General features: G+C 43.6%; 1 protein-coding gene across 1 annotated transcript in view; it reads left to right on the top strand.

The window, feature by feature from the left end:
- The first annotated feature begins 3,963 nt into the window (after positions 1 to 3,963).
- Positions 3,964 to 17,608, top strand: part of LOC140196976 (vomeronasal type-2 receptor 1-like) — a 53,033-nt gene continuing 39,388 nt past the window's right edge. The window contains exons 1-3 of the mRNA XM_072256912.1: positions 3,964 to 4,002; positions 5,304 to 5,656; positions 12,907 to 13,198. Of these exons, the coding sequence (XP_072113013.1) occupies positions 3,964 to 4,002; positions 5,304 to 5,656; positions 12,907 to 13,198 (684 nt within the window). The remainder of the gene's footprint in view (positions 4,003 to 5,303; positions 5,657 to 12,906; positions 13,199 to 17,608) is intronic.

The raw sequence follows: 17,608 nt of genomic DNA, 5'->3' as shown, positions 1-17,608 counted from the left end.
ACAATGATAGGTGGAGGAGCGGGTAGTGTTGAGGAAAAAGACAGCCTGCAGAGAGACTGAGATACTTCAGGGAAATGGCAAAGATATCAGAGAAACATTCCTAATGATAAAAGACCTGAACAGATTAGATATGCAAAGTTATTTTCCATGGAAGGTAAGTCTAGGACAAACAGGCACGGATTGAAGAACCTCCCTTTAGAGCAGATATACAGATATTACTTTAGTCAGAGGGTGGTGAACCTTTGAAGTTTCGAGGCCAAATTATTGGGTACACGTTAGGCAGAGATAGATAGGTTCTTGTTTAGCCAGCGCAGCAAATGGTATGGGGAGAAGACAGGGGAATGCGGATGCCTGGGAAAATTGGATCAGCCCATGATTGAACGGCAGAGCAGGCTCGATGGGTGGAATGTCCTACTCCTGCTCCTGTTTCATATGGTCTGATGCTCTTATAAAAAGTAGTCCCAGAATCTACACAGTGTCTCACTAAATATACAGGAGACCGCATCGAAAGCAACAGATACAGCAGCTGTCTCCAACTCAGACATCAACATATCAAGTCTCCACATCTTTGACCCCCGTTCTTTGCAGAAAATGAACCATGATGTCCTGGAAAAGAAAGTCTCATTCTGGGAACAGATGCATTGGAGACAAAGCAGCTCAGAAAGGGGAATTACGTTTTTACAAGAGACGGGGTGGGTAGTGATACAGTTAAAATAGGCGTAGGAACTGGTCGTTGTATAAAAAGATATCGGTAGATGGTCTGTATCCAGAGATTAAGGCATAGATATCGAGATCGTGAAAGAGGACGGAGGTTTTAGAAATGGATGAAGTGTATTTAACGGCAGATTGGGAGTTGGAAGCAAAGGTAATTACATTGATGTGCTCCGCTTGAGTGTATGAGTGTTGAAGTGTTTTTGTCCACCCTGTCCTTCGATTATTTCTCACTTTGCCTCGATCTTCCATCCTGCCCTTCAATTCCTAGTAATACTAACAACACCTTTTTGCTATATTTACCCTGCATTGGTGTTGTTTCTTGCACCCATGCTGACATCGTCTAGTTGCCTCCAAATTCTACAGACTTCCAAGGCTATTTGGACGATACCTATTCCTCAACTGTTTTGAGTTTCCCTTTTCTCTGTTCCTTCATCTACAATTCAAGTGTTACAGGATGAGGCTTTTGTTGCTATCCCCTGTTCTGGTTCCCCGCTTATGCCTTGCTTCTCGTAAACAGTCGATAACATTCAACTGGTGCCCCTGCTACATCGCTTTCAGTCATGGTCCATTCTGCTACCTGACCAGATTCCTTCTTCACTAGCTCTTTACCCTTTCCATCTATCACCTCCCAGAATGGTATTTCAAGCACTCCCACAGACACTTAGCTTTACATATAACTAGTTAGCTTATACTCAATCTCCTTCCCACAGATTCCTAATCTGGCTTCTTCATCTAAGCAGAGGAGACTCATCTGTCTGAGGTGTCTCGAACAACCACTCAGAACAGAGATGAGGAGGAATTCCATCACAAATACGGTGATGATATTTGGGGTTTACTTTTTCCATACAAAACAGATTTATGGATTTCCAGATATTAATGTGAACAATGAATATCGGGATCGTGTATGAAAATGTGCCATGATAGAATATTAACCATGATATCGACCAATAATAAAGGTTGACTTTCCTGTCCTCTTCACATGCCTTGCATGAATTGAAAGGCAGTTAAACTCCATCCACAATTACTACACTGGCAAAGCTGTTCCGAGTTGACATTCTTTAATGTAGCAACTGACGGTAGGGTAAAACTGACAAAGAAAAACATACAATCAAAAGATTTCCAAATTCCCATTATGGTAAGTACAAGGCAAGCATTAAGTTTGCCACAAATGATACAAAATAATACACATGATACTGTATACAAATAAGTTACAAATATATCATGAAGTTAGGCTACTGGTAGGCAAGATGTTATATGCAATGTATCTTATGCAAATTTTCTCACTACAAGCTAACCAAAACATGTGCCCTACACTCACTCTATATTTTTATCTGCACACAAACCGTTCGAATATCTCTAATTTGTGGAAATGTACATATATCTCAGTAAATAATAAACCCAGCAATTACTTTTACATACCAACGATGCTTTCAAAGACCTGACAGCAGGATGATGTCGGATAAAAAGGCATGAACTTTTCCTCAGCTTCAACATGGAGGACTGGCTAGACACTTACTGATGATGTCGTCAACTGGAGACAGAGATCACATGACATAAATAACTGCTATTCAAAGCTACCAGTAGAGCATTCTCAATAACAAATAAAAATAACTGACTAATGAGGCAGAACATTCCCCGCCTGGTATCCCTAGTTACCACAATTTTACACTTTCACAGTTTACCGCTGAATGAAGAATTCACTCGTTCCTAGTCCTCAGGGGAGAGCAGCAGGACCACTTCAGCCACAGGCCTAATAAATGTCATCACCTCTGTTGATCTTCACTTCAACTTTACAGACTTCTCTGTTCTTGCTGGGAAATACCTGGGTTAAGACTCTCAGGGGCCAATCATTTCTCTTAGATTGACAATCTCTCACAAGCACCACAGATCCTGGTGTGATGCTTGGCCTTCTGGACGATTCAGGGGTTGAGTTTCAGGGCAGGAGTTTCAGGGAAAGAATTTCATGGGTGGAGTTTCAGTGGAGGTCTTTCAGGCGTGGGGTCTCAGGTGTGTAGTTTCAGGCGTGGGGTTTTGGGTCAAGGTCGACGTGTTGTTAGCGCCATCTTTCCAGAAGGTACTGGCGAGGCTTTGCACCTGCCGCCATTGTCTCTAGTACTGGTCCTTGCTGTTGAACACACCTTGAGGAATGTGCTAAGAGCCGCCTTTCTGTGTGAGCAGCGTGGCAGGAGTGAGGATAAATGTATCTCCTGCATCTATGACACAGGCACTAGAGGTCTATTGTTCACAATAGCCATCAGCTCAGCATAAAGGTAGTGGCTTCCTCGTGAATGAGTCTAGAAGACCTTGACTGGAGAAGCATTGGGTCCAGGATTTTGCGGGTGATGCCGATCATGCTCTCTCATGCCCCTCCCATATGGGAGGAATGAGGCGGATTGAAAGTCCAGGTACAGCCCTTTTCTGAGAGATACCTCTTCACCGCATCTTCATCAAAATTGGAGGAGATTCTTAGATCTTTGCACGCTCCGATTAAATTCGTTCTCCGGTTGGAACGAATTTGATTGACTGGCCCATGGATCACCAGGAACCTTCTCAGGCCATTTATAAAACTTGAGCTGTCCAGCGACTCTATGACCTCGAGGTGGATAGCTCTCATGGTCAAACAGGTAAATACAACTGCCCATCTTTTACTTTCGGCATGCCCACTCCTCGTACGGCGCGCCGAGATGTCCAGGGTCCAAATACATCAGCACAAATATAAGTGAAAGGCAGTTCAATGTTGCGTCTCTCAGGAGGTATGTCAGCCATTTTCTGACTTCACAAATCCCCCGAAGCTTACGGCAGGTGATGTACTTGAAAATGAAACTGCTTACACTGTTTTTGGCACCCACAATCCAGTAACCAGCTGAGCGGACAGCGCCCTCAGTAAAATAGCATCCTTGATATTGTGACTCCACATGGTAATGCTGCACAAACATGATGCCATCTGAGAATGATTAGGGGCCTTCTCCCTTTATGTCCTAACTGTGATTCCTGTATACGTCCTTTGACTCTTAATAGGTCATCCTCACCAGTAAACGGATTTAGCATTCTCAGAGGACTGTCCTCAGGGATATCTCTTTGGGTTCGGATACATTCCATTTCTTCAGCATAAGTTTCCTGTTGCACAGATCGAATGATGACATTTTTGCTCTGACTGCGTCCCTCCACTGTGTATGGTGTCTTGCAATAATGACATCCCCTGCAGCTCCCAGTAGAGACTTATGAGGTCTTCTTGAAGAGGCATGCAATATGTCTGAGACAATATTTGGTACAATAAGAGCCCTCCAGGTAAGAAGCGCTCTAAGTGTTGAGGTCGAAGTCCGCTGTCTTGGTGGAGGTCAGCACTGTTAGTTGCGTGCAAATTTCTTTCGAGCAGGCCAGGCAGCATCTCTAGGAAGAGGTACAGTCAACGTTTCAGGCCGAGACCCTCTGTCCTGACGCAGGGTCTCGGCCTGAAACGTCGACTGTACCTCTTCCTAGGGATGTTGCCTGGCCTGCTGCATTCACCAGCAACTTTGATGTGTGTTGCTTGAATTTCCAGCATCTGCAGAATTCCTGTTGTTTCCGAATTTCTTTATCTTGTTGTGGGTCCACTAGTTCAAATAAGGCTGTCTTGAGAGAAGTTTTCTCTGGCAGCGATAAGAAAGCAGGTCCAGTAAACCAGGTGGTGTCTTTCAGACGGGCTGCAGGGGTGCACCTTGTGGCATGGTCTACAGGGTTGTGTTCAGTGGACACATAATACCATTGTTGCGGCTGTGTGCCCCTCCTGATCCTCTGGATCCGATTGTTGATGTAAAGTAGAATCTCCGCTTTTCATTATAAATGTAGCCCAGAAATATCATGCTGTCTGTATAGAATGTGACTGCATCACACTCGATGTCCATCTCAAAGGAATTGAGCTCCGTCATGCCCACATCCATTACAGCAGCACAAACCCTAACCAAGGTAGAGCTTGTTCTGGACGTGGAGCTAATCTTGCCTTGCCTAATGTAAAGCCTATGTGGCAGTTCCCTTCTGCATCTGAGATTTTTAGATAGGTAACTGCCGATATTGGCTTATCTGAAGCATCCGAAAAGACACAATTATTTGTGCTGGGCCTCTGTTGGAGACACACCTATGTATTGCCTTGGGATCTTCAGGTGCTGAAGCTCTTTTAAAGATTCTCATCACTTTTCACATAGTTCTTCTTTGTCTGGAAGTAATGGAGCATCCCAATCACTCGTTTCCATTGAGAATTCATAAAGTTAGGTCTTGCATCGTATAGCGACCGGTACTACGAATCTCAACGGGTCATATAAGCTGTTCACTGTTGATAATACACCCTGGCGAGTGAACGGCTTCCTTTCTTGTGCGACCTTGAATAGGAAAGTGTCTGTCTCCAGGTCCCAGCAGAGTCCACGGCTGCGCTGTCTATGTTGGGAGTCAATACCAAGATTCAGATCTTTAAGGTCATTGGCGTGATCCTCAGTGGGGAATGCTTCCATGACCTGTCTCCTGTTTGAGGCTATTTTATGTACCCCGATGTTGGAGCAAGCCAGCATGTTCTGTGTTCTTTTGAGCAGGTTGATAACAGCCTCTGATGTGGACAGGAACTTAAGTCCATCATCAACATAAAAGACACTTTCAGCGAACTGGCTTACATCCTTTCCGAACACCCTCTCCCCTTCTTCAGCGGCTCGTCTGAGACAGTGAATGGCGACTACTGGCGATGGACTATTCCCGAAGACATGCACTTTCATGCGATAATCCGTGATGTCATTTTCCAGATTGTTCTCTCGATACCAAAGAAATCACAGGAAATTTCTGTCCTCCGGCCTGACGACAAAATAGTGAAATATCTGTTGTATGACCACTGTGATGGCAATGGAGTCCTCATGGAAGCGGATACGTACCCCAAGAAGTCAGTTTTTGAGGTCCGGGCCAGTCAGATAGACCTGATAAAGTGAGACTCCCTTGTGTTGAGCAGTTGAATCAAAGACCATCCGAATCTGGCCTGGTATCATTGGATGGTGAACCCCAAAGCAAGGGAAGTGCCAATATTCTTCATCTCTTCCAAGGGGAGGAGCTACCTCTTCGAGGCCATTCTGGAATATTTTTACCATGAATGAGATGAAATGATCCTTCAACTCAGGCTTCTTGTTCAAGGAGATGTACAGTGAAGAAAGACGGTCTGCTGCTTATGATCTGTTGTTGAGGAGGCGAGGTCGTGGTACTCCGAATGTCATGGGAGCTACCCAGCTATTGTCCTCATCTTTATATGCTTTCTGTTCCATAGTCTTCAGTAAGAGTATATCCTCAACTGAAAGGCCCATTTTGTTATCATCTTTTGCCTCTTGAAAGACACTACATCCCAGGTGGTCTCCGTAGTCCTCACATATGGGTCCCTCCACAAGGACAGGTGAGGGGAGACCAGGGGCCTTGCTGCGTTACCACTTTTCCTTTACGACACAGCGATTAACATAACATGCTAGGAGCATAGCTTGGTTCAAAGACGGAGTGGCGGCCATTTTCCAGAGTGTTGGTATAGTTGGTGCTCACAGTGGCCGGCTTGTGGACATTTCCTTGACAGACGTTGCCAACAATAACCCATCCTAATCCAGTATTTTAGGGGGAGTCATGTAGTCCATTTATCTGTTTCCGTACTGTATGGATCTTTATGATGTCTCTTCCGAGCAGTATTATGATCGGAGCCTGAGGTTCGAGCTCCGGGATCTTTTGCGCCACATGTTTCAAATGTGCATGATGCAGTGCTGCTTCCGGTGTGGAGATTATTGCGAATCGCGTGAACCTCAATCAGAGTTGGTAGAGAGAGCATAAACTGCCCGTTCATGAATCCCACCAGAAAGCCAGGCGCTCTTCTGCCTGCTGTCGCAAACACACCATCACACGTCTTAAGGAGAATTGTGGCCTTTGATGTCAAAAAGGTCAAAGAACTCAGACCTTATTAATGAGCGATTATTCTGATCGTCCAGTATCGCATATAACCGATTGCATTTTCCTGCTGGCCAGCTGGATAAACATCCACGAGTCAAATCTTTGAGCACGATTTCCCAGTGAGGTCTCCCCTACAGACCTGTGTACAGATTTAGAAAACAGTAGCTTCTTTAATATTGTTACCTTCCTCCCCGCCATGCTTTACGTGCAGGGGTTTGGGCCTTTGAGGACCAAGGAGCAGGTTGAGGGTGCAGGGCTGAGGTAGTACCCTCGCTTCCACATTCAGAACACTTTATGCTGCTGTCACAATTTTTGGCTCGATGTGCTGATGCTGCACAACATTTGTAGCAGATGCCACGCTACTTTAAAAAGGTTTTCCTGTTCTTGATGGACTTCTCCCTAAATCCAGGGCATTTTTAGAGGAGGTGCGGTTTATTTTGGAAGGGGCATTGCTTAACAGGACCCACTTTACTCTTGCGTGTTGTGTCAGCCGAAGAGGAGGTATAAGAAGACACTTCAGTCTTGTGGACTGAGATTGGAGGCCTCTGACTGCTGTACTTAGAAGCTGACTTTACTGCCTGAAGAGAAGCTGGGATCACTTCGCATCTTGGCTTGCTGACAAACGAACTCCACAAAATAGGCTAACATACGCTTAATAAAACTATATTATGACAAATAACCATTAGACAGTTTCAATTTATAGTATTCGTGAAAGTGAAATAGATCAATCAATGTATTTATAATTTTCAAGATGTAACACATAAGGACGATAAATAGGAGTAGGTAGATATAACATGTTAGATTTTCCTTGTAGAGTAGAGGGTCGAGGGTGCAGCTTTGTGGGGCACCAGTGTTGAGAAAAATCGTGGCAGGGCTGTTGCTGCATCTCAGGCATCTTTCGTGTTCAGTATTGGAGTATTGTTTTACTCCCTCGTCATTATTGTCTGATAATTCCATTCATTCCAGATTGATGCCTTGCGTGAATTCACCAGGATGCCTGAACACAGCTAGTGAAGCAACACACGGAAGATTCTGCTATCTATATTAGTGGTTGACTGAATTATGTTGCCCGTTGGGAGCGAATACGTTTGCATTCTGCCAAGCCTGGGAAACTGGACTGTCGAGTGCACTGACTCTGCTTTCGTTTTATTTTTAGTTGTTCGTTTCAGCCGCATTGTAGGCTTCGTTTTCATTCGAGAGCTTAGTTAACGGCTCTGTTTAGCCTAGTGTTTATTGTTTTCCTTTGCCTTTAACACTGTTCGCATTAACGTCTATGAAATTTCGACACGTTTCGTTGTCTCTCACTCACCACTTGAGTCATATCCAAACCTGGTGACAAACATAGGTTGTATAGAGACCCTGCAAATGGTTCTTTAGGTCGTAGAATATGTTCAGGTTAACCACGTTGGTTCACAAAGCTGATGATTGAAGGACCTGAAGCTGGTGGCATGGGACTTAAGGTTTTTAAAGCTTCTGTCCGATGATTGTAGCGAGAAGAAAACTTGGTCTGGATGGTAGGGTACTTTGATGATGGCAGCTGCTGTCTTGTTGAAATACCTCATGTAAGTGTACTCAGTGGTGGAGCGGTACTTTCTTGTGTTTGACTGCGCTGTATATCCTGCTTTTGTAGTTTTTTTGTTCAGTTCCTTGGCTTCTTGTAATCTCATTAAGAATTGATTTAATTTATTCCTGATGAGATCGAGTGGCTAATGACTTAATTACCTACCAGGTATCAATTTTTAGAAGCCCGAAGGCTTCATACTCTCAGGGTTCCTTCTTATTAAATTGGAAAGTCGATAGAACCTGCTGGGAGTGCAAATTTGCAGGCTTCTATGAATTGTAATTTCACTTTACTTTGAAATCTCCCAAGTGTCAGATGTACCTATATTAATAAACACGCTCTTCATGTAACATGCCGTCATCGGAGTCATCATACATTAGAACAGTAGCTGTATTTTTAAACCGCTCTGGGAGGATTTCAGATCTTGTTGGAGACAATATAAATCCATGATTTTCTGCTGACCGTGACAGATTCGTACAGCAGAGCAATGTCTACGTTTCTGTTTTTGGCGTTACTCGCCGCTGTGCCGGGAATGCCTGGGATCGTCTGCAAGCGTCGTGCAAAGAACAATTTGCCTGATTTAAGAAAGAAAGGTGATATCATCCTTGGCGGGATATTCACCATACATCTGGATCAGATTCACGATTTCCATTCATTTACCTTAACACCGAAGACTACTGGGTGTAAAAGGTGAGTTTAATTCTTGTAGTCCGGCATTTTGACAACATTCTGTCCATAAGAAATCGCTTTTGCCCATTGAGTATATGTTTCAAATCGAGAGCTAATAATCGGCGGATATTTTTGTACCGTTGCCATTGTCCTTTATTGTTGCTCGGCACCGTAGTGCAATTGTTATTTTAGCATGGTACATCAATGGGAAATTATTGAGTTAACGCTTTCTTGCGTCTTCAGAAACATAAGTGTTTCTTATTCAACACTTGCTGCTGTGACATCATGGCACAAAGAATTCAGCTTTAAAAGGAGTAGTATCCGCTACTTTTCTCCATCATACGGTTGTAGTGAACAACATAATTGTGTCTGCCTTTCATCTCAGAGATCCTATTAGAACACGGCTGGCGGTACACATTCTCTGAAGAACCTCCTTGATGCTGTATTGAAAGGGCTAGTTTTAGAATTATGTGGTTACATAAAAGAGTGTGATATTAAAACCTAATTACCATGGCTTGCTCTGCACTGGTTGTCCACGCTGATGCTACACTTCATGTGTTGGGTTTTCTATGAAATATGTTAAGTATTCCATGAGAGTGGTTTAACCAGTGGAGACGGCAAACGCTCGAGTAAGCAGTTAATACAAATGGACTGCTGGAGGAGCTCTGCGGGCCAGATAAGATCTCTGGAAGGGAATCAACTGGCAATGTTTCGGATCAATAATCTCACGAAGACCACATACAGCCTCACCCGCTCGGTTCCACCAGTAGCTCGTATGTATTTTTTATTTTTCTTTAGAATAACACCGTGAGTCATCAGTGTATCAGAGAGAGGTTTCAGAGCAAGATTTCGACTGTTCGTACAAGCACGATTGCAAAGATTTTATTCAGGGATGCGTAATTTTGCAGTATAGCAAAGGCCAATTTTCTGTGCCATCCTGAGAGCAAAAAACAACTTATCATGAAAGATCATATGATTTTCTGTTGCTGCACCTACACTAAGTATGTGCCACAAATGGGTAAAATTCTGAAATAATTTATCCCCACTTGGCTTTGTCGAAGAATCCAAAGGTCTCGTCTCATTAGACTGATATTTCTGGCATCATGATAAATTCAGTAAACATTATTTCATTAAAAAAAATATTGGCTTAGTACCATGGAAAACAAAAACAAACTGCAGCACGTTGTGTAACACGGCATACAGGTATTGAAGTGTGTACGGGGTTTCTTCTTTGTTATGTTAAATTTAAAATGGCTTCTTTGTTATGTTAATCTTCTAAACTGCTGCGTATGTGGAATAAAATGGCTTCTATGTTATGTTAAATGCTGAGAAAGTCTCCAGCTAGACACTTGCTTGGGTTAATAGAGACAGCAGGGTGCTATTAGCCAATGGGTGACAATTTTATTCTTTTCTGGGGCGATAGTGCTGTCTCATATAACTGGGAAGGATGGGCTTTTGGCGGGGAGTCAGACGAGAGACCGGGAGGACGACGGATCTGAGGGAAGACTCTGGTCGATCACTCTGGGTGGTCCCGAGCCGCGAGTCGACAGGGTCAGGGTGGTCCCGAAGAAATTCCTGAGCTCCAACCTGTGCACGAAGAACTTGAATTTTGATAAGCCTGGCGCCTTTTCTATTCCTGTTTTTTTCTGTGTTGAATTTATATTAATTTCATAGACTTTGTAATGCTGTATCTATAAAGTGTACTTAGTAAAACGTACTGTGTGTGCTACCTGATGATTGATGTTTGAAACTGATTTCGGTGGCAGTGGTACAGCAACCGACACAACTGGAAGCGTCCAGGCAGGCGCCGGACGGGATTTCCCCTAGATTTATACGAGCCAATTAGCTGAGCGTTACAAGTGCAAGCCCATAACAGGATAGATTATGCGGTCAAGTCTTGTAATAAGGGAACATTTAACTATTTTTATAAGAGCGGGACAGAATTAATCCTTGTGTCAAATTGTACGCGTTGATGTGGATGGTATGTTTCCAATGGTAGAAATATCTAAAACCAGAGGACACAGCTTAAAATTATAGGGGCATCCTGTAGAACGGAGTTGAGGAGGAATTATAGTATTAATAGATCAGAGTGGTGAATCTGGGGGGGGGGGGGGTGATACCTATACATATTTAACTGAAACGTTCATTGAATTTTGATTGGTCAGTTCTTGCGTGGATACGGATTGGAAGGAGTGGAAAACAAGGAAGGCAGGAGATTGGGGTTGAGAGGAAAAATCTATCAGCCATGATGAAATGGCAAAGGAGACTCGATTGGCCAAGTGTCCTAGTTCTACTCCAGTAGGTTAGAGTCTCATGGTCTTATGGCGTTCTCATTCTTATTATCTCTGGCGCAATAGGATGGTACCGAAGCAGAAGGTTTCCATGTGTGGAGTGATGCTGATGTTCTCTGCCTTAGCGAGGCAGAAACAGGGGCAAAAATGGAGGGGAGGCTGGTTTGCATGATGAGCTGAGCACTATCCACAACTTTGGATGTTGAAAGGAGCAGTTGTTATTCCCAACTGTGATGCATCTGAGTAACCGTGAAGCATTTGTCCTGCTGAAGGGCCTCAACCCAAAACGTTGACTGTCCTTTTGCCATGGATGCTACAGGGCCTGCAGAATTCTTCCAGTAATTTTTGTGTGTTGCATTGGAATAGGATGGTTTCTATGTTGCATCGTTAAAAAGGGGCACTTCAGAGGAAACATGCATAATAATGTCACTTTTTCAGTATAGTTTATAATATTGTTCTACCTTCAACCTTGATTGGCAGACAACCTAAATAATGTTCGAAGCCACAGCATAATAAATCATGGGGGCTGGCAGCTGGTCCTACCGACACACTAGTCAATGTCGACCGCAGTGTCTGTCGACGTCAACCAGATATTCGGAATATATTGTTCAATTACCTGCCAAATTTGCATTTCAAGCGAAGTAATTACATGTGTGCAATGTAAATACAGAATTACTGATGAAAGGATGGTTCATCGATAATGAATATTGATATTCATTTAACTTGGTGTTTACCTGTTCTTGGATTTTAATATTGGACCATATTTTTAAAGTGAACGGTGAGCCGTTTTAAGGGTGTTTTACTATTTAAAAAGGAGTTATTGCCCGTATCTGATTCCTGATGTTGTGACTAAAACTCTAGTTTGACCATATTCGTAATATTTCATTCATTTCGGGTTGTCCGATGAAGGACATGCAGGATTTCGAAACGGTGCAAAAAATGCTTATCAAGGTAATACCTCGATTAATGAAATATTTAATGATATATGACAATTGCTCTTTCCTCTCCTGACTGTTACATAATTATCTGTCTCCCGAGGCCACGGTGTCACTACGTGCCTCTAGCTCCTCTCTATCTCTTATTCACTTTACCTGACCAGATTGAGGTCAGCGAGATACACCTCCATTTCTCTAACCCGATCGCAAAGGAGCTGCATCTCGACGCACCTGGTGCAGGTGTGGACGTCAGGGAGGCTGCGAGTCGCCCCGACATCCCACGTCTGACACCTAGCACAGAACACCGGCCTCACAGACATACTTCTTATTCCTATTATTCACAAGTAAGTTAAATCGCCTAGATCCGTTATCGCCAATAAAGACCCCGTTCAAGAGAACGATTGAGGCTGCTAGGCTTCGACTCTTAGACTATGTGATGTTCCGCCCGTCCTCAGCGGTATTGTTAAAATATCTCGGCTCAAAACGGGACTGTTGATTTTCTTCTCTAGATATATCCCGACCTGTTAGCTATTCCATCATTATTTTCGTGCTGCTTTGTTCTGGTTGTCCCCCTAATGCTGAATTCGACTGTGAGATCCGATCACTCCTGTTTAATTTGAGATGAGATGTGTTTGTTAGCTTGAGCTGGTCTTTGGTGAAATAATCGATAAACAGTGTCCGTTCCGAGCCGAGCTAAGCGCTGAGAACACCATCTTTCAACAACAATAAAGCAATGACATGATTTCCAATTAAATTAGGAATTCGAATAATTTTATTACCTTTTCTTACATTTATCCCACAGTTTTGATTTTGAGAGCTTCCGACTGGCGCAAACAATGATTTTTGCCATTGAAGAAATAAACCAGAATGAGAATCTCCTCCCGGAGATCACACTCGGATATCAGATCCACGACGACTGTTCTTCCTCTGCGAAGGCTTCGAATGCAGCGCTGGCTCTGATCACCGGAGAAGAAGATACAGTTGAATCCCTTGAATGCAGAGGTTCGTCCAACGTCGCTGCTATTGTTGGATGCGATATGTCGACAAACTCCATCGTAACAGCAAGGACAATGGGTCCTTTCGGGATTCCGCTGGTAATATGTCAAACATTCGACTGCATTTTTAGTATAGCGGTACATTTCCTTATTAACAGTGGCACAAGGCATAAATTTCCCATGTGAGATATCAATTGAAATAGGGATAAGTCTTAATTTTGAATGCTGACACAAATGAAAGATATTTCATGTATTTAGAAACATAGAAACATAGAAAATAGGTGCAGGAGTAGGTCATTCGGCCCTTCGAGCCTGCACCGCCATTTATTATGATCATGGCTGATCATCCAACTCAGAACACCGCCCCAGCCTTCCCTCCATACCCCCTGACCCCCGTAGCCTCAAGGGCCATATCTAACTCCCTCTTAAATATAGCCAATGAACTGGCCTCAACTGTTTCGTGTGGCAGAGAATTCCACAGATTCACCACTCTCTGTGTGAAGAAGTTTTTCCTAATCTCGGTCCTAAAAGGCTTCCTCTCTATCCTCAAACTGTGACCCCTCGTTCTGGACAACCCCAACATTGGGAACAATCTTCCTGCATCTAGCCTGTCCAATCCCTTTAGGATCTTATACGTTTCAATCAGATCCCCCCTCAATCTTCTAAATTCCAACGAGTACAAGCCCAGTTCATCCATTCTTTCTTCATATGAAAGTCCTGCCATCCCAGGAATCAATCTGGTGAACCTTCTCTGTACTCCCTCTATGGCAAGGATGTCTTTCCTCAGATTAGGGGACCAAAACTGCACACAATACTCCAGGTGTGGTCTCACCAAGGCCTTGTACAACTGCAGTAGTACCTCCCTGCTCCTGTACTCAAATCCTCTCGCTATAAATGCCAGCATACCATTCGCCTTTTTCCCCGCCTGCTGTACCTGCATGCCCACTTTCAATGACTGGTGTAAAATGACACCCAGGTCACGGTGCACCTCCCCTTTTCCTAATCGGCCACCATTCAGATAATAATCTGTTTTCCTATTTTTGCCACCAAAGTGGATAACTTCACATTTATCCACATTAAATTGCATCTGCCATGAATTTGCCCACTCACCCAACCTATCCAAGTCACCCTGCATCCTCTTAGCATCCTCCTCACAGCTAACACTGCCACTCAACTTCGTGTCATCCGCAAACTTGGAGATGCTGCATTTAATTCCCTCATCTAAGTCATTAATATATATTGTAAAGAACTGGGGTCCCAGCACTGAGCCTTGCGGTACCCCACTGGTCACCGCCTGCCATTCTGAAAAGGTCCCGTTTATTCCCACTCTTTGCTTCCTGTCTGCTAACCAACTCTTCACCCACACCAATACCTTACCCCCAATACCGTGTGCTTTAAGTTTGCACACTAATCTCCTGTGTGGGACCTAGTCAAAAGCCTTCTGAAAATCCAAATATACCACATCCACTGGTTCTCCCCTATCCACTCTACTAGTTACATCCTCAAAAAAATCTATGAGATTCGTCAGACATGATTTTCCTTTCACAAATCCATGCTGACTTTGTCCGATCATTTCACCACTTTCCAAATGTGCTGTTATCACATCCTTGATAACTGACTCCAGCAGTTTCCCCACCACCGACATTAGGCTAACTGGTCTATAATTCCCCGGTTTCTCTCTCCCTCCTTTTTTAAAAAGTGGAGTTACATTAGCCACCCTCCAATCCTCAGGAACTAGTCCAGAATCTAACGAGTTTTGAAAAATTATCACTAATGCATCCACTATTTCTTGGGCTACTTCCTTAAGCACCCTGGCATGCAGACCATCTGGCCCTGGGGATTTATCTGCCTTCAATCCCTTCAATTTACCTAACACCACTTCCCTACTAACATGTATTTCGCTCAGTTCCTCCATCTCACTGGACTCTCTGTCCCCTACTATTTCTGGAAGATTATTTATGTCCTCCTTAGTGAAGACAGAACCAAAGTAATTATTCAATTGGTCTGCCATGTCCTTGCTCCCCATAATCAATTCACCTGTTTCTGTCTGCAGGGGACCTACATTTGTCTTTACCAGTCTTTTCCTTTTTACATATCTATAAAAAGCTTTTACAGTCCGTTTTTATGTTGCCTGCCAGTTTTCTCTCATAATCTTTTTCCCCCTTCCTAATTAAGCCCTTTGTCCTCCTCTGCTGAACTCTGAATTTCTCCCAGTCCTCAGGTGAGCCACTTTCTCTGGCTACTTTGTATGCTGCTTCTTTGGAATTGATACTATCCCTAATTTCTCTTGTCAGCCACGGGTGCACTACCTTCCTTTATTTATTCTTTTGCCAAACTGGGATGAACATTTGTTGCAGTTCATCGATGCAACCTTTAAATGCTTGCCATTGCATATCCACCGTCAACCCTTTAAGTGTCATTTGCCAGTCTATCTTAGCTAATTCACGTCTCATACCTTCAAAGTTACCCCTCTTTAAGTTCAGAACCTTTGTTTCTGAATTAACTATGTCACTCTCCATCTTAATGAAGAATTCCACCATATTATGGTCACTCTTACCCAAGGGGCCTCTCACGACAAGATTGCTAATTAACCCTTCCTCATTGCTCAAAACCCAGTCCAGAATAGCCTGCTCTCTAGTTGGTTCCTCGACATGTTGGTTCAAAAAAACATCCCGCATACATTCCAAGAAATCCTCTTCCTCAGCACCTTTACCAATTTGGTTCACCCAATCTACATGTAGATTGAAGTCACCCATTATAACTGCTGTTCCTTTATTGCACACATTTCTAATTTCCTGTTTAATACCATCTCGGACCTCACTACTACTGTTAGGTGGCCTGTACACAACTCCCACCAGCGTCTTCTGCCCCTTAGTGTTACGCAGCTCTATCCGTATCGATTCCACATCTTCCCGGTTTATGTCCTTCCTTTCTATTGCGTTAATCTCTTCTTTAACCAGCAACGCCACCGCACCTCCCCTTCCTTCATGTCTATCCCTCCTGAATATTGAATATCCCTGAACGTTGAGCTCCCATCCCTGGTCACCCTGGAGCCATGTCTCTGTGATCCCAACTATATCATAATCATTAATAACAATCTGCACTTTCAATTCATCCACCTTATTACGAATGCTCCTTGCATTGACACACAAAGCCTTCAGGCGCCCTTTTACAACTCTCTTAGCCCTTATACAATTATGCTGAAAAGTGGCCCTTTTTAATGCTTGCCCTGGATTTGTCGGCCTGCCACTTTTACTTTTCTCCATGGTACTTTTTGTTTCTACCCTCACTTTACACCCCTCTGTCTCTCTGCACTGGTTCCCATCCCCCTGTAGTGAACTAACCTCCTCACGCCTAGCCTCTTTAATTTGATTTAGTTTAAATATAGTTTTGATAGTAGATGTAATATTTTATAGCATTGATACGTTGTTTTCATAGCCCATAGAGGGAATGAGGATAAGCTCTCATTGTCTATTAAATACTCCCAAGAGCATGCGTCTCAAATGGACTCTAACATCAAAGTCCAGTTCCTGGTTTTCACGTCTCTCTTAGCTATTAAGTCTAGTCGAACTGTTTCAGCTGATAGAAGACAAGGCAAACGCGGATTATTGGCTGCATAAAACCAGTCGCCTCGAGCAGATGGGGCTTGTTAGCCGTGGTTGGAAGCTCAGCTAAGAGAAGGCAAACTGAGATTTCAAACCTTCGCTGCCTTGTGGATAGACCCAGTCATAGGGAACTGGGGTCCTTAAGAGGTCCTACGTGGCTTTCAACGATGAATGGCACCTCCCGCGATGTCGATGATGCCAAACTGTATAGGCTTCTGCCGTTGTTATAGATTCATCAGATGCGTGCAAAAGGAAGCCTGGTCTGCCTTGCGTATAGGCTTGTGTATCATATAGTGAGCCGGGACGCAATAGCAATACTCGACCCAGACCCCGATCATGTTTACTGTTGTGTGCTGGGGCAGCAGGCTGAGGGTAGCAGACACCAACAGAATCAACAAACTTATTCGTAAGGCCAGTGATGTTGTGGGGATGGAACTCGACACTTTGAAGTCGGTGTCTGAAAAGAGGATGCTGTCCCAAGTTGCATGCCATCTTGGACAATGTCTCCCATCCACTACATAATGTAATGGTTGGGCACAGGAGTACATTCAGCCAGAGACTCATTCCACCGAGATGCAACACAGAGCGTCATAGGAAGTCATTCCTACCTGTGGCCATCAAACTTTGCAACTCCTCCCTTGGAGGGTCAGACACCCTGAGCCAATAGGCTGGTCCTAGACTTATTTCCTGGCATAATTTACATATTACTATTTAATTATTTATGTTTTTATTACTATTTAATTATTTATGGTGCAACTGTAACGAAAACCAATTTCCCTGGGATCAATAAAGTATGACTATGACTATGAATATGACCAACGGAGGGCCTGATATACCCACCAGAATGTTATGTGCCATTCACAGTAATAAAACTGTGTAAAATAAAAACACAAGCCTTCAACAA

The sequence above is a fragment of the Mobula birostris genome, chromosome 4 (assembly GCF_030028105.1).
Source record: "Mobula birostris isolate sMobBir1 chromosome 4, sMobBir1.hap1, whole genome shotgun sequence".
Taxonomy (NCBI): Eukaryota; Metazoa; Chordata; class Chondrichthyes; order Myliobatiformes; family Myliobatidae; genus Mobula; species Mobula birostris.
Note: the sequence above shows the minus strand (reverse complement) of the source record. Positions and strands in the feature narration are given on the sequence as shown.